Here is an 18,580-nt window from a genome sequence, read left to right as displayed (position 1 = left end):
TCACCTCAGCAACTGTTGCAAGATTTGCAGATCACTTAAGCCTCAGACCAAGAAGGAGCGGGACATATGGCTCTGAGCCATATTGATGGAGTCGGCCCTGACACCGCTACACCAGTCCGAGTCGGCACTGAGCACCGCAGCATTGGTGCGCGCTGACCCAGCAATGCCCTCCACCAGCCAGCACTGCTCCCCATCCACAGGACACTCTTAAGAAGACAAAGAAGAGATCTTCTCTATCAAGACACCGGGGCAAGGCTGGCGAGACTAGACCCACATTGGGCAGCTCTCGATCCCCCTGGAGCTCGCGGCCTCCGACTCAAGTTGAGCAGAGTAGCCCAGCCCACTCTGGGCCAGCCTCTCCAGACGCCAGTGGCCACATATGGGTGCCCTCCACACTGGAGGCCCTGCAGGCGGCTTGAGACGTAATATCTCTCCTGGTACCAGCTGCACCAACCCCAGCAGCTCCCCGGTCCAGAGGGAAGCCGGCACTTGGACTGCCACAGTCACCACCTGGGCGGTACCGCTCATCGTCGAGGGAAGGTTCCCAACGCCGTTCTCCACACAGTGACCGCCTCCTCCCCCCCGCAGCCCACGCAGGTCCCCATCGACCCCCACCAGATTGTCTGGTTGGGTGCCGAGCAGCAGAGAATCCAGGCACCACTCCACATCGAGGGAGTGCAGGCCTCAAGATCAGAGCATGCCCCACTGAGACTGGGACAGACGCCGACTCTGAGAAGCCACTGTAGCCGCTCACAGTACCGATGTTGACGCCGCTCACGCTCTCCGTCCCAACTGAGGTCCCCAGCACGGCACCACTCCCTCAGCTTCAGGCGTAGATCTCCAGCAACCAACCATCGCGGATCTACCTGATGGAGCAGTTCGTGGAGCAGCCGTTACAGACGGTACTCCCGCTCCTCTACATCAGACTCGAGATCTCGAGCCTGGCACGGTTCATGATGTCGTTACTTGTCCCCATCCCGGGATAGCGGCCATTCGTATGCCAGCCCGGCCTCCCCTCAGAGCTGATAATTGGCGGACTGGGTGAATCCGGCAGGGGAGCCCATTCCAACAGTGCCACGGTAAGTGCAGTGGCACCAGGCTCCCTAGCCAGTGCTCTTTTACCAATGGACCCCGATTCAGCCCCCGGTGGTGGCTTGCTTGGTGGTCAGGGTTTCGGAAAGACTGTCAGCTTCCCTCTCTCAGCCCCCCAGGAAGGGGTCAGCGGAGCACTCTTTCCCAGCCCCGCGCTAAAAGGGGACCAAGCATTGGGTTCTGCGGCATTGGTGGGGACGCAGACCACCTCGCTCCCATCCTCATCCTCCCCTGATGAGATAATCACAGTGCCTCCTCCTCCTGTTCCCCAGGAGGATACAAAAGGCCACCAAGAGCTCTTGAAAAGGGTGGCGTCAAGCCTCAGTCTACAGGCTGAAGAGGTAGAGGAGCTTTTGGACTCCCCCTTTGATGTTCTTTCAGTGACAGCGCCGGCCAGGGTGGCCCTTCCTGTCCACAAAGGGGTGGCGAAGATCCCTAATGCCCTGTGGCAGACCCCATCTTCCCTGCCCCCCATATCTAAGAGGGTGGAGCAGAAGTATCTCGTGCCCGCCAAGGGGCATGAATATCTATACACCCACCCCGCTTCCAACTCCCTAGTGGTCGAGGCAGTCAACCACAAGGAGCATCAGGGCCAACCCATTCCCGCCCCTAAGAATAAAGACTCAAGGAGGCTGGACTTATTTGGTAGAAAGCTTTATTCTTCCTCAAGATTCCAGCTGAGGGTGGCAAACCACCAAGCCCTGCTGGGCAGATACAGCTTTAACTTATGGGGCTCAATGCCAAAGTTCGTGGACTACCTCCAGGAGCGTGATAGGAAGGAGTATAAGGCCCTGGTAGAGAAGGGCACAGATGCCTCCAGAGCAGCCCTTCAGGCAGCCTCCAATGCAGCGGACACAGCTGCAAGAACTAGGGCCTCTGCAGTGTGCATGAGGAGGGCGTCGTGGCTCCTCTTGTCCAGGTTGTCCAGTGAGGCACAGAGCTCCCTGCAGGACCTCCCCTTCAATGGCAAGCGCAGCAAACAGATGTGAAATTACATGATCTCAAGGACTCTCACATGACCTTAAAGACTCTTGGTCTATATGTCCTGACCCTGGCCAGGATCAAGTTCAAGCCTCAGCAGGCTCCCAGCTAGGCCCCCGACTCCAGATACAAGCCTCCCTATAAAAAATCTGGGGACTATAAGAAACACCCACAGTAGCAGTCTTGGCTTGCGCCTCCAGCCTGGCCCCTCTAAGGACAAGCAGGTGCGTAAGCTCCAGATTTGATGGGACGCCGAGGACGACTTACCAGTTTGCACCATGGATCTGCCCAACCTACCCTTCTCCAACCATCTATGCTCTTTTCTCCCGGAGTGGTCGCAACTGACCTTGGACCGCTGGGTCCTCAACATCTTCTCCCGGAGCTATACCCTCCAGTTTCTTTCTACCCCACCTACCCTCCCGCCCTCCCCATCCCTCTTCAGGGACCCCTCTCATGAGAGCCTACTCAAGCAGGAGGTGAGGCAGCTCCTTCATCTAGGAGCGGTGGAGGTGGTGTCTCTGGAGTTCAGATACAAAGGGTACTATTCCCCGTTATTTCCTTAACCCGAAAGCCAAAGAGGCCTCAGGCCCATCCTGGACTTATGAGGCCTAAACCAGTACATGGTAAAACTCAAGTTCCAGATGGTCTCCCTGGCGTCCATCATTCCCTCCCTGGATCCCGGAGACAATGATGCCTCCCTCAGTCTCCAAGATGTGTACTTCCACATTCACATATTTGAGGGCCACATGGTAGGACAGGAACACTACTCCCGTTTGACCTGTTGACGGCACCCAGAGTCTTCACAAAGTGTATCTTTCTCAAGTGTCGGGGGATCCAGATCTTCCCCTATTTCGATGACTGGCTGGTCAAAGGCAGCTCCAGATCGCAGGTACAGGACCACGTAACACTCCTCCTGTCCACATGCACCACACTGGTGCTGCTGGTAAACAACACCAAATCCACGTTGGTACCAGTACAACATATAGTGTTCATTGGCACGATTCTCGACACAACATCGGCCAGAGCTCCCCTTACGCCGGAGAGGTTCGAAACCTTGAGGGAGCTCATCCAAGTGATCGTGAGATTTCCTATGACAACTGCCAGACGTGCCTCCAACTCCTTGGTCACATGTCAACGTGTACATATGTGGTACATCACATCAGACTCAGGATGCAACCCCTTCAGCTCTGCCTGACCTCGACATTCTCCCAGTCCCGAGACAGGCTGGACAAGGTCCTCACTGTGCCCAAACCTGTTCTAGCCTCCCTCCATTGGTGGACCACCCCGGAGAACAGGCTCCGAGGGATCCTGTTCAGGAGCTGCCCCCCAACTATAGAATTGGTATCTGATGCATTGGACTTGGGGTGGGAAGCCCACGTGGAAAACCTCCAGACCCAAGGCCTGTGGTCCACACAGGATCCAGCCCTACACATAAACGTCAAAGAACTCAGGGCATTCGGTCTGGCCTGTGTGGCCTTCCACTCGTGCCTTATGGGCAGGGTGATCAGAGTTCTCACGGACAACACGGCCTCAATATTCTACATCAGTAGGCAAGGTGGAGCTCGCTCCTCAGCCCTCTTCCAGGAATGGGACTTCTGTATAGCCCACAATATCAGCCTGGAAGCCCACCACTTACTGGGTATCTGGAACTCTCGGGCGGATCGCCTGAGCCAGGACTTCTCCTTCCAACAAACGTGGGGAACTCCTCAGGTGGATCTCTTCATGACCCAGCAGAACCGCTGGTGCCCTCAGTTCTGCTCCAGGAAGGCCTAGGCGAGGGCGCAATTTCCGACGCCTTCCTTCTGTCCTGGTCAGGTCAGCTTCTATATGCTTTTCATCCAATTTTGCTGATCAGCAAGGTCCTAGAAAAAGTCAAGACAGACAGGGCTTGCGTCCTTATGATTGCCTTAGCATGGCCCAGGCAGCACTGGTACAGGACTGTTACAGACCTGTTCATGGCCCCCCATGGCTGCTGCTAACTCGCCCAGACCTTCTCTCTCAGGATCAAGGTCACCTCCTCCAACCCAACCTGGCAGCCCTCCACCTCACGGCGTGGTTGCTCAACGGCTAGGCCACAGGGAGAGGACCTGCTCGGAGAGCGTCCAGCGAGTCCTCCTGGAAAGCAGGAGGCCCTCCACACGTTAGGCCTACCTGGCAAAATGGTCTAGGTTCTCCCAGTGGGCCACGGATTGCAGCATTTCTCTAATGGCTGCTCTGCTCCAGCTTATACTGGATTACATCCTTCATCTGAGAGCCCAGGGCATAGCACCCTCATCTGTCAAAGTGAATCTGGCAGTGATATCGGCCTTCTACTTGCCAGTGCAGGGCCACACAGTATTTTCTTACGCCATGACCAGTCGATTCCTTAAGGGCTTGGATAGCCTCTTTCCTTATGTTAGACCCCCGGTCTCTCAGTGGGACCTGAGCTTGGTTCTGGCCAGGCTGACAGGGCCTCCATTTGAGCCTCTTGCTACATGTTCCTGGTCCCATCTCTCATGGAAAGAAGCCTTTCTTGTGGCAAGCCTTTCTTGTGGCAATCATGTCCGCTAGGAGGGTCTCGGAGCTCCAGGCCCTGACCTCCGAACCCCTGTACACGTATTTCATAAAGATAAGGTGCAGCTCCAGCCACACACTTCATTCCTCCCTAAGGTGATCTCCGCCTATCATATGAGCCAGGACATTTTCCCTCTGTTCCAAACCCCACACGTCTAGTGAGGAGTGCCACCTCTACATGCAAGATGTGAGACCGGGCTCTGGTCTTTTACCTGGAACAAACAAAACCGTTCAGGAAGTCTTTGCAACTGTTCATCGCCATGGCTGAACACATGAAAGGTCGGCCAATCTCCACTCAGCGGCTCTCCAGCTGGATCACTTTGTGTATCCCTACTTGTTACGACCTGGCAGGAGTTCCCCGCCGCTGATTGTGAGGGCGCAAGCCTCATTGGCCACCTTTCTGGCTCACGTCCCTATCCAGGACATTTGTAGCGCTGCCACATGGTCATCGGTCCACGTGTTCACTTCGTATTATGTGATCGTCTCCCAGACTGGGGAGGACGCCGGGTTCGGCAGAACAGTGCTCCATCCCGAGTGTCGGTGAACTCCTACTCACCTCCAACAGATATAGCTTGGAATCATCTACTGTGGAATGCACATGAGCAATCACTCGAAGAAGAAAAGACAGTTACTTTTTCTGTAACTGGTGTTCTTCGAGATGTGTTGCTCATGTCCATTCCACATCCCACCCTTCTTCCCTTCTCTCGGAGTTGTCTAGCAAGAAGGGAGGGTGGGGGGAGCACAGCGCCCATTATACTGCGCCATGTGGCACCACTCCAGGGGCTGCTGGGGGCACTCCCCTACGGGTACTGGTAGGGGAAAAACTTACAGCACCGGTGCACATGGCAAGCACTCACACCTATTGTGGAATGGACATGAGCAATACATCTTGAAGAACAGCAGTTACAGAAAAGGTAACTGTCTTTTTATTCTATAACTAGATTTCACCAAACCGGTAACCAAACAACTTCTGTAATACCTTACTGGATACCAAGAAACCAAAGTACAGTCCCCTTTAACCAATCCAGCCTTTGGCTCCCACCCAGACAGCCAAGTCTAATATAGTGATGGTTACTAAAAACATTATTCACCATATATAAAGTGCTACCAATCCCAAGAGAGCAGGTGCATTGCCCACCAGGTCAATTAATATTTCATATCTCACCCACACTGCGAGCCAATTCTTATTAACTAAATCTAAGATTTATGAATAAAAATAAGAGAATTGTTATGATTAAAAGATCAATATACATACAGATATAAGTAAAGTTCTTATGTCTGTTTCATAGCAGAGATGGTGAGGCTGCTGATCTGCAAACGTTCTTCTAGAACAATGTTTCTCAAACTGTGGTCGCTGCTTGTGTAGGGAAAGCCCCTGGTGGGCAGAGCCGGTTTATTTACCTGCCTCGTCCGCAGGTCCAGCCGATCGCGGCTCCCACTGGCCACGGTTCACTGCTCCAGGCCACTGGGGGCTGCTGGAAGCGGCGGCCAGTAAGTCCCTTGGCTCGCACTGCTTCCAGCAGGGCCTTTCTTGGATGACGAATAGCTAATATATATTGTTGCTTTGAAGCTAATCTCTCTTTCCTGGTAACTAGTTGTATTCATTAGCATAAGGCAATTAACTGTTCAAACAGTTCACAGGTAGTTTACTTATGTGGAATTTACAAGTTTCAAAGAAAAATGAACCAATAATATTATTACACTAAAAGTCCCATCTAAATGATAGTATCCCTTTTTGATCTCTGATTCAATAGAATACAGTAATGAATCATTAAAGACAGGAATAGAGTTTTAGCATCTACAAGTGAATTAGATCACATTGTTAAACTTCTAACAAGATATAGGTAAACACAGACAAATATAATTATAGCCTATTCTTGGTTTTCAAACAGTATAAGCAAACATATCAGAGTTTCTAGTCTACTTAACATGGCTTTGATAACTGTCTACAGGCAGTGACCTTGTTTATCATTTCAGTACCTTCTGTTGAGGAGTTATTGTTCATACACCAATTGATCAGTCTGTCAGTGTCACACCGCACTGCAAGGGCTCAAAGAGGGAGCAATATTAAAATTAATATATGTGAAACACCTCCAGACATGACCTAAAATAACTTTAAAGTGCTACCATTTTAAAATAATTTATGGTGCAGCCCTGCAGGGCCAGCAGTGAAAGCTAGTTCCCATCTGGAGACGGAGAATCTCCTCTTTCCTGTCATCATAAAGCACCTGAGTCTAGGCCTGTAGGGCTGGGAGATATGGGAGTTTGAACTGATAAACTGCTGTTTGTGTAGGACTGAATAGTGCCTGTCCTGAGCCAGAGGTAGATGCAACTTTTGTGAGGAACCCACATGTTTGTGGGGAGGAGGAGGAGGAAACATTTCTATGGCAGGTTGATCTTAAACGGAAAAGGTGGCTGTTTGAAGTAGTTACAGGGGTTAGAATGTAGATAATCTGGAATGGCAGATTATGGGCAAAGGTATGCTTAAGTAATCCAAGGCAGATAATAAATGAATTGATCACATGGCTCTGCAAATTCTCATGTGCAATTTAAAAGTACAATATATCAGGAAGAATAAAAAAATGCACTTAATTAGTTAATGTAATCTCTTGTCCATGAGCCAAAGGACACTAGTTTATCTAACTGGAAGAATTTAAATGCCACTCTTCATTCATGCCAAATGGAGGCAGTAAATTCAGGTTACTTATCCGAAAGGCTTCTCTTTCCTTCAATACCCATTTCTTGTTTCTCCCTCTAAGATTCCCTGTTACTGTTTTAATGAAGAAAAAGTATATGGATGGGAGGGAATTATTTTCTTTATGCTTTTAAATTGTGGATTGAGGATACAAAATCTTTTATGCATGTTCTTTCAGCAGTCAACACTTGCTTGATATTTCTAACCAGTAATTTAACCTATATTGTGTTGGAAATGTTTCATCGTTTTATGATAGTGTAACCATAAATATGTATGCTTTATAGTATTGTAGTCCATCACAGTCTTTATAGTAGTCCACATTCTTATAAACAGTTATAGAAGAATACCTTCAATGGCTTTCCATGTACCACACTTCATTCAGATTTAGTAGCCTTTTGAAAACCTTATCCACAGATTAATTTTAATATAAATGTATTGTTTTACTCTTGTAATCGTTTTCTTATTTTGATTATTATCTCTACTTTTTTCTGCACTAGAAACAAATAGAAATCCTTTGTTTTGTTTTGTACCTTGTAAATTTCAGTTGGTTATTTTATGAATTCTCTGATTGCTTTAATGAGATTATTCTTTAATAATGAATGTGGTTTATGCAAGTGTTTTTTTGTCACCCAGACCAGCATAATGACTTCACCTTTGGCCCCTAGAGACCATTCACTCTAAGGCTGGAGAGCTAACTGAGCCTTTATACTGATGTGCTCAGGGAGATTTCCAAAGGGAAAGGTGCCAGTTGTGCCAAACTGTGCTGAATAATTATGCATTGTAATGTCTGGCAAAGGCGAGATTTGTTTGATGGTTCTGTCCTGTACAGTGCTATTTAAGCTGTGCCAAAACCCCTTTATGTAAGATTTTAGGCAAAACTGGAACTCACTTTCCAGAGATGAAAGGTTAGTACTATGTTCTTTAAGACACACTGCTCCTCTGAGATTCCTCTTTATGGTAAGAAAAAAAGCAAAATTTAAATGAAAGTTATGATATTGAATTTAATCAAGCAGGTTGTGTCTAGAAAAGCCATTGGTACGCATTAACTACTGTAACATGCTGTCATCTTCCAAAGTAAACCCTCTGTACTTTGCGTTTGTTTGTCTCCGTGATGTTTTAAAACTGGACTTTTTTAAGCACACTAAATGAAAAGTTCAGTACTTTGTAAGTATTTATGGTTTTGAAATCTTTCTTCATAGTTTGTTGCTCTGTAAACAGAATATGTCATGGTACTACTAGCAATCCAGCCTTTGTAATCCTGGGTTTAAGACTTTAGCCATAAAACGTTTAATGGCTTATTATATTTTTGCTGTTGCTGACAGTAATGTTTCTATAATCCCTTTGATTTTTTTTTTCAGAAAGGAAAGTTCCAACCACTGGATCAAGTTGTGGTTGATTCCGAATTTTCTAGCTGTACAATGTTGCTACAGTGTGCAAGAGTTATGGACTCACTACATCACGTGATAGAAGAAAAAGGTACAAGATTTGGGATGTTAATTTAGCTAACAGACTAATTCTTCGGCTAATGTTTGGTTCTGAAGGGCTTATTTATTTGTTTCAGTTAACCTCTGCACAGTGGGACTAGAAGCCACTCTGATGCTAAGCCAACAGCACTAGGCACTGGCTTTTACGTCTTGTTTCACCAAGCATCTTTGGTATGCCAATGTAATCTGCCACATGTCCTGCTGCATTTTATTATTGGAATCCATTCATGTGGTTGATCATTCTCCTAAATTTGCAAAAAGTTTTCTCTCCATAAAGTAACTGCCATGTTTGGCAAATTAAAGCTTTCTCTTTTGTTTATAACTTATATCTCAGGTACAGCTCTAGTTTTTAATTTGTTTTTTTTTTTTTTACTGTGTATGTATGTGGCTGTGCATTTCTATGAATGCAACTATAACCACCACAACTACAGTGAAATCAGGGATCAGCAAAAGAGTGCTTTCTCAGTAGAGGAGGGGTCTTACTAAAGGTTCATCGAAACTGTACTCTACTGGAAGACTTGAAGATCTTTAAAAGTGCGAGTTTATGCTGAAAAGTAACCATGTAATGATAGCACTACCATGCTCATCATTTTGTGAGTTATATCTGTTGATCTTAGCAATAAAAAAAAGTATTGTTTTATTCCGGTTAGTTGGACTGTTTTTGCCAAATTACGAGTGAACGAGCTGGATTTTATTCCTTCTTTTGCATCAGCAACAGAGTTGTTTACTCAGTTACACTTGTATATTGCAGTTGCACAGGTATTGCTGAAGGCCTAATTGAGCATGTAGAAGCTCTGTTACTTTGGGTGATATGTGTGATAGAAAGAACCTATCTTGTGTTTACATCCCAGGTTGAGTTTGCAGGGTTGGCAAGTAGAACAACCAGCTTTTCACTGATAAATGTTTGATCTGAAAAACATTGAGACAATAAACATGCAACCCCTTCAAAGTCATTGGCTCAGAGTAGAGCTGCACTTCAGTGGTTGTTTAAGGAATGATGGGACTTCCTTTTAAAAGTGGTCTTTATTTCAGTATTTTAAAAGATGTTGCACTTGACTGAAATTATATACTGCAGCTCTAAATTAGTAGCATACAGTTCCACCATTTGGTGGCATCAAAAATGGTATATCATTAAAGTTGATATGGTTCCCTTATGCTGTGAGCAATATCTCTTTTTCTGTGGTGAGCATCACATGGGTCTTGGAGTGACTCTTTTGCCAGTTGAATGGTCCACTAAGGAGCAGTGGCACCAGTGTCCCTGTGAATTACAAGCACGGTATATGGAGAGTAAGCAGGCCCAACCTGGAACGGAGAAAAGGGAGAATGAATGGCTGTGAGAGGTGTTTCAGAAAAGGAGAAGAGACAACACAAGTTCCTATAGTTTTGCACAAGATTATGGTGTGGTGTTAAAATTAAGTAAAAAGAAAAATTTATTTTAAAAATGTTAGCAGTTGTCTGCTATTGCGAGCTTTGCTCTGAAAGGGGTGTTGGTAGAATGAGGTGATAAACTGTATTAAAAATACCTGAATCAACTCCATCTGTCAAGGGTATACACATACTGTCCTTGATCTTTATACAGAATTCCCATAGATATTATTGGGAGTTTTTGTGTCAGTTGAGGACAACATATGACCCTAAATATTTGTTAGATACGTTTAAATGCATGGCTTTTTTCATAGCACAAGCTTGGCAGACATGGAAAAGAGCCTTCATAATTCATAGCAATATCATCTGAAAATTTAAAACTTGTAAAAATCCTGAAGGGTCCTGCCTTTCAGATAGGGCCCCCTTCTGTGCTGACCTCCTGACTGAATGGAGAGGTAATCATTCAAGAGGGATACAGAAGTTAGAGAAAACAGAATCTTCCACATTGGTCTTTTTCCATTAAAAAAAAATCAACCAGTTTTTCTGTTTCTATGCTGTGTAGAGCACCTACAAGGCGCTACGATATGAGAACAAGAAGGCTTGTTTGAACCAATTCCTGCTTTCCATGGCAGGCTGCAGTTGTCACTAACAGCTTTAGGAGGGAAGATTTAGGCAGTGTTACAAGGATAACCACCAAAGAATTGAAAAGTAACAATGGAACAATAAGCACCACAAACAGAAGAAAAATACTAAAACTTGTATCACTTATTGTTTCATGTAACTTAGCAGTAACCTGGAGAGGCATGTTGAACTTTTAGGGAACCAGATATATTCTCACAATATGAGATGATGTTGTGTCCTCTATAGGTAAAGGTTGTGTTGCATGTGTTAAGCTATTTCTGCCTAAAAAGCTTCATTTGAACATAAAGTAGGACATGCTTCCACTGAAAATAGTCACCTTTATTGCAGTGAGAAAGCAGAACCAAAGGAGAACATACTTATAACACTGTTACTACACCTCTACCTCGATATAATGTGACCCAATATAACATGAACTCAGCTATAACATGGTAAAGCAGTGCTCCGGGGTGGAGGGGCTGCACACTCCGGCAGATCAAAGCAAGTTCAATATAATGCAGTTTCACCTATAACACAGTAACATTTTTTTGGCTCCTGAGGACAGCGTTATATTGGGGTAGAGGTGTACCTATTTGCTGAGATCAGGAATACTGAATGGATGCTGGCTGCAGCCAGAAATGAGAGGATTTAATTATAAAGCAAGGGTGGAAAGAGGTTAGATTTCTATCTTCCTTAGCCTCAGCCTGGCGACATAGATGAAAGAAATTGTGAGACACAAAGTAAACTTTCATTAAGAAAGGAGAAAGTGCCCTTACTATTCCCAGTTACACACACAACTAATTAAGTAACCCAGCTGTGGGCCTGGCTGGAAAACTGTGTTTAGCTTGCGAAAGAGGGTAAACAACTAAAGAAATGATACACACGTCAAAGGATGAAAGCAGGAAGTCTTGTCTACAGAGGCCTTTCAGTGGTAGTCAAAGGTGCACAGCATCTCACAGGATTGGGTCCCAGGTGAGCGCTCAGATTTACTGTTCTGAGTTGCAGATTATTTTGTTTGGTTTCAAAACTAACTCTTCAGAAAGGCTCATGTTGCACATAATTTTAACAGATATGAATGACTGTTTATTTTAGAGCTAGATTGTGAGTTTGGGCTCAAAAGCCTAGACAAAGGGGTGGCGCAAAATCCGCTCTACCCCATGAGTAACCCTAGAACACATTGTGTGACACAGATATGCCTCCTGGTCACTGTGTCTCCTTGCTTCCTCCTTGCTCTGGAATGGTAGTAATTTTTACTGCTGGTTTGTACCAAAAGTAAATTACAGTCCCCTCAGCCCCACTCCCATGCTGGTCAATGAGTGGAGGAGAAGCCAAGGTTCTCTATCCACCTACTCCACTGAGGGAATAACCTGGTTTACTTCTGAGCCACCCAGACTAGGAAGTCTGTGTAGGCGTAATAAGGGGGAGTGGGTTATTCCCTTGCATGGATGCCTAGTACAAATCACAATGTAGCCCTTAGGAAATACATATAAAATTTTATTATTTCATAGCAAAAATGTAATAGTGATTACCATAAAAAGTTCTTCTTTCTTAACTTTATCTCAGTGTGAGTTCTATAAATAATATATGCAGTTATAGTACAACAAAGAAACCTCTGGGAAGCGCTTTTATTCCTTCAAACAAATGGGAATTATTTACTTTTGTTTATACATAAAATATGTATGCATATAATTTTATATAATGTGTAGCCATTTCAGCAACTGGCAACAAACTCTGAAAGCCAGCATCTTTATATTTTGTTTTGAAATATGTAAAAATGTGATGGACTTTAATTCAATGGTTTTTATACAACATTCTTAGTCATAACCATTTCTGGGTCTCCAAGTGCTGCTTGTCCCATTTGTGTCTGTTTTATGGACTGTATCTTGGAGCAAGAACTTTAGGCTATTTTTTCTCTTTACAGCACCACAAACATTAATATGGAACAGATACACTCGGGACTGTTCATCACATCTCATATTTCCTTTCCACCAACCCACTCCTCGCTTGTCATTCAAATCACTCTTAAAGACTTACTTTCTCTAGTGTTCACAAGAACTATTGGTATTATAACTAATGCATTTTTTGAAAGAATCTAGTGCTTCTCTACTAAGGCCTCTCATTGCTCTGTGTACTCTGCCTTATTTGAGAGTAAGCTCCTTGGGGCAAGAAGTATTTGTGTTGTGGACAAGCACTGAACATGCTGGCAGTGCTTAACAAATAAAACAAAAAGCATAACTAGCACTGGGAATCCGGGTAGTAAATTCTGAACCTAGAGCACTGATAGTTTACGCTTGCTGGGCTAAGATTAAGAAGTCCCCCTGCCTGGCACCCAGCGGCCAGGGCACTGAAGCAGTCAGAGTTCTGTTTCTGTGTAAAAACCACTCTGAACTTGCATTCACCTGTTTCGTTGGTAGAGGAAATCACTTCTTTCTGTTCACTAGATCTGGGTGAGGAGGATTGTTTCAAAATAAGTTCATATGTGAGGGAGAGACTATGATAGAAAAGGATTAATGAAGGGTTATGAACTTCAGTTTGTGAGTGTTATTCTTTGTTTCGTTTTGCAAGGCAAAAGTTGCACTGTGATCTTGTCTGATGTGATTAATATGAAGAGCCAAGAAAACTTACCTGATTAGAATAGCTAAGTAATATTGCCAAGCTTGTATTCCCAGAAGGTAGGAAAAAAGGGGCCATATGAGTTTCTGAGTTATGGAAAACACTGAGAAAATAGATGTTAAAATGTGCTTTAGGCAGTTTGTTCAACAATACATCAGGGAAACTTCCAAGTATACATAGCGATTACCCAATTGCTGAACATATTATTTAATTGTAGAACCACTTATATTCCATTTGTATTTCTCAAACCCAATCTTTCCAGATGTCTCAGACCAGTTTTATAGGCACCAGACACATTAGGGAACAAAAGCCTTTCCAATATATTCTCATATTATCAAACACAGTCGCTAACTCTCACCAATATCAAATGTGCATTACATGTAAAATCCATGTTCCAGTATTGAATCCTTTTGTCAGCAGTTTGTGACTTTCACAATTCATTTCAATTCTTCAGAGGTCTCAAATATTGTCAGTTCCTAGTATTTAATAGTACAAACTGTCAAGTGCATAAAGTACTTTCAAACAAAGTGATCTCTGAAGGGTTCAATGTAAGTATTTTTCATACGTTTTAATGAAAATGGCTTCACAATTCTACATTTTCTTCCCTGAGTCACTCTGATTCATGCTGTTTGGGGATTCTGCCTGGAAATCTGGTCCTGAACTATTTTTCAACATGGATTGGGGGAGGATGGCAAGAGGATGTCCTCTCCTCGAACTTTCTCAGATAAGGGAAATCCAAAAATTCTGCATTATATTCTTGGACCCAAATCATGTTAGTTTCTTTGAGCAACAGGTTCATGTATCCCTTTTTCTGCTTCTATCAAACTTCTTTTCTTTTAAGACCCATTTAAAAACCTTCTTTGAGTCCCAGAAGGCTGTAGCCAACAATATCACAGCTAACTACTTTATCTGCTACAGATCAGTTAAAAATGAAGCATAGTATTTGGAGTTTTCTTTTCTTTTTTGCTATGTAAAAATATTTATTTTTTTACTCTTCTACTATGGTCGAGGTGAAATTAAACTATATCTTGTATGTAACATTCCCCCAGCCCCTCACCACCCCCAGCTATGCACACACAAAAAGTACATAACAATTAGATATTTGTATTCAATATAAAAGAGCCAGTATAAACCTCAAAGAAGGAAATGCGAAAGGAACCATAAATAAAGCATTGTTGGTTGTTTGCAGGAAGGGAAAGAAACTCCATGAACCTAGTGCTGGAGTATTCAACTTATAAATGATCTGGAGAAAGGGGTACACAGTGAGGTGGCAAAGTTTGCAGATGATACTAAACTGTTCAAGATAGTTAAGGGCAAAGCAGACTGTGATGAACTTCAAAAAGAGCTCGCAAAACTAAGTGATTGGGCAACAAAATGGCAAATGAAATTTAATGTGGCTAAATTTAAAGTAATTCACACTGGAAGAAATAACCTCAACTAAACATATAATATGATGGGAGCTAATTTAGCTACAACGAATCAGGGAAAAGATCTTGGAGTTATCGTGGATAGTTCTCTGAAGACATCCATACAGTGTGCAGAGGCAGTCAAAAAAGCAAACAGGATGTTAGGAATCATTAAAAAGGGGATAGAGAATAAGATGGAGAATATATTATTGCCCTTATATAAATCGATGGTACGCCTACATCTTGAATACTGCATACAGATGTGGTCTCCTCACCTCAAAAAAGATATACTGGCACTAGAAAAGGTTCAGAGAAGGGCAACTAAAATGATTAGGGGTTTGGAGAGGGTCCCATATGAGGAGAGATTAAAGAGGCTAGGACTCTTCAGCTTGGAAAAGAGACTAAGGGGGATATGACAGAGGTATATAAAATCATGAGTGATGTGGAGAAAGTAGATAAGGAAAAGTTATTTACTTATTTCCATAATACAAGAACTAGGGACTACCAAATGAAATTAATAGGCAACAGGTTTAAAACAAGTAAAAGGAAGTTCTTCTTCACACAGTGCACAGTCAACTTGTGGAACTCCTTGCCTGAGGAGGTTGTGAAGGCTAGAACTATAACAGCATTTAAAAGAGAATTGGATAAATTAATGGAGGTTAAGTCCATTAATGTTTATTAACCAGGATGGGTAAGGATGATGTCCCTAGCCTCTGTTTGTCAGAGGGTGGAGATGGATGGCTGGAGAGAGATCACGTGATCATTACCTGTTAGTTCACTCCCTGTGGGACACCTGGCATTGGCCACTGTCGGTAGACAGGATACTGGGCTAGATGGACCTTTGGTCTGACCCAGTACAGCCATTCTTATGTTCTTATGTGTGTATCAGACCTTTAAATTACTTAAAACAGATGTATTTATGGTAATGTTATATAGGTTATTAACCTTGTTGAAATACCTGTTAAAGAGCACAATTGACTGTTGTGTGTTCTAAAGTCACCTAGATCATCTTATTAAACATTTCATTCAATTCCTGACTTTATGCACTATTAATTTAGTGTGCAGTTCTACGCTGAAATTTTCTTGAAACCTTTGTAATTCCTCGCCCCGTTTGCCCCAGCACACCCAGATAGATAATCATTCATCAGCAATGAATGTTTATGCTCTCATAGTTGCAGATATGGAAAATATTTTAATACATATATCATATTTAATTTATATTGTGCTTAAGAAATAATAGATAAGATAACCTTCCCCAAATAATGTGCGTTTCCTTTTTTTGAAGAACTACAACTGTTTGCTTGACATTTATGTTAATTTATTTTGAAGCAGGAGGAGGTGATGAAAAAGAAAATGTTGCTATTCACCATCCTATGAGTCTTTGGGGGAGAATGCTTGGAAGGACAATAAAATATTGTTTATAAATCATTCTTTTTTCTACCTTTGCTGCCAGATGCATCTGTTTACAAAGTCCAGGTTTAAGACATGAGGCTTAACAACAAATTGACTGGGAACTGAACCTGAGATGAAAAAAGCAGCTGTGACCATATTACTTATAAATGTAACCGTCTGTTGGCATGTGTCAAAAGGGATTCAGCAAAGCACTTAAGCATGTGCTCAACTTTGATCGTGTAAATAGTCTCACTGAAGCCACTTTTGAAACCACTGGGACTGAACTATTCATATACTTAAATAACGCATGTGCTTTGCTGGGTTAGGGTTATCAAGTTGCATGGATTTGTGAACATCAGCTTGCTGTGTTGTTTTTCCACATTTCCAATATTTTTCAGTATTATTACCCTGATGATGTGCAAACTGTGAAATGACTACCATGTCTTATGTGCGTCTTTTGAGTTTTTAATGTATTGAAAATGAAAACCAATTATGACTTTATTCCCCTGTTTTGTTTTATCCCAGAAATTGGCAATAAGAAATTTTATAAATACAGCCAGAGAAGACATTGAAGTGGTTAAAGAAAAAAGGTATTATATTCTCTTTGTCATAAAGTATGCTTGTCATACTTTAGAATGTGACAAATATAAAGTGTTAAGGAAATAGCAGATTTCTAGCAGATTCCCTTTTAGACGGAACCAGTCTGTGGCTGGTCCCTGCATGGGTGCAGAAAGGTCCAGGGTAGGCTACAATTGCTATTTCTATGCTGTCCACGAGCTCAGGGACTGCTCTTTGCCTTAAAGCATGGGAAGGCAGCAAGGCTATGACCATTTCTCCCTCCCTAGCCCATAGCAGCCAGCAGAGCTGGCCAAACATGGAGGGAAGCACACCTTCAACACTGCTGTGATTTGACGCAAAAGCTCTGTTTCTCGTGACCTCTCTACATTGTCTCCCCTAATACTGCTGGGTTCGTGCAACTATGCATCACTCGTGAAACAAGCCTGGCCACACTCTCTGTGCCTAAAAGAAATTGTACTGTGTCAGGTCTGCGCTACTGTACACAAAGAAGCAGATTATTTTAATCAGAATAGATCTACTGCAATGGCATCCATCAGAGAAAATGATTAAATGTATGTCAATCACAAGTTGTAAGGGAGCCTGGAAAAATTGTCATTAACATTTACCAACCCGAGTACATAATCTAGTTACCACTTTTTGCCATGATCATGGCAGTGTAGGGAGGATAACAATAGAGTTTTTGCCGGTTAAAGAAAGTACTGGTGTGAGTTGAGTGGAATTTTTCCAAGGCTGGTATAAGGGGAAAATATCACTGGAGGAGCCCATATAGTTCCACATCTCTGATATTCATTTTCACATCAATGGCTGAATATGTATGGTTTTGCAGGTGCCTATTATATTGTTATACTGTTCTTGATCTATTGATAAGGTTAAGATTTTCTCAGAGTATTTTTAGTAAAAGTCATGGACAATAAAAATTCAAGGAAGCCTGTGACCTGTCAGTGACTTTTACTAAAAATACCTGGTGGGAGGGAGGGGGGAACTAGCAGTCGGAACCCTGCCGGTTCCCACCCCGGCCCTGCTCCTGGGTTGGGGCTGATAGATTCTCCAGCCCCGGGGATTGACTCAGCCCAGCTGCTGCTCCTGTGGCAGGGACTGACCCCTGACCACTACTCCGGCCCTGCTGCTGCTCCTAGGCAGGAGCTGACAGCTTCTCCAGCCCTATGAGCTGAAGCAAAAGAAGTCATGGAGGTCTGTTAAAGTCACAGATTCCATGACCTATATTGACAATCTCTCTCTCATATTGAATCTGACAATGTCCTGGCCTACAGAATCCTGGTTCCCATTCAGGACTCCATTCCCATTCCAATAGAAATGGAAAAACCCTTGCTTTTCTGAGCAGGTGCATGAATCATCTGTAAAATCCATGGCTGCTCCAACTGTAAATTCCAGCCCGTCCCAGTGGAGCTGCAAATCTAGCTGCCATGTCTCAAAAGCAGCAGGCCAGAACACCCTGGATCCTTAATTTTTTGAGATCATATGCTAGTCATTACAGATGTATATTAAGTTTCATCACAGTTCATAACTTGAGCATTTTATGTGATTTAAACCAAATTACAAGGGCTTTGTCACTGTATTAACACATGTACATAACAACGTTGATTTAGACATTTCAATCTGTGGTTCCTTATAGGTCAACCAGACAGTGAAAGTACTTAAAAGCAGCAATGTATGTGTGGGTGGAAGGGTGCAATCAGTTACATTTATCAGCGGCAAACAAATCACAGATGTTAAAGAAGGTAAGGAAACTAAGCGCAGTTGTAACGAAATAGATCTTTATGTAATAAGATACCTGCAGCTTA

The 18,580-nt window shown here is 43.5% G+C and overlaps 1 protein-coding gene across 1 annotated transcript in view; it reads left to right on the top strand.

The window, feature by feature from the left end:
* Positions 1-18,580, top strand: part of RNASEH2B (ribonuclease H2 subunit B) — a 54,671-nt gene that overhangs the window by 24,324 nt on the left and 11,767 nt on the right. Inside the window, 3 exon segments of the mRNA XM_030564488.1 lie at positions 8,680-8,797; positions 16,725-16,789; positions 18,412-18,517. Coding sequence (XP_030420348.1) covers positions 8,680-8,797; positions 16,725-16,789; positions 18,412-18,517 — 289 coding nt within the window.

The sequence above is a fragment of the Gopherus evgoodei genome, chromosome 1, assembly GCF_007399415.2.
Source record: "Gopherus evgoodei ecotype Sinaloan lineage chromosome 1, rGopEvg1_v1.p, whole genome shotgun sequence".
NCBI classification, from domain to species: domain Eukaryota; kingdom Metazoa; phylum Chordata; order Testudines; family Testudinidae; genus Gopherus; species Gopherus evgoodei.
Note: the sequence above shows the minus strand (reverse complement) of the source record. Positions and strands in the feature narration are given on the sequence as shown.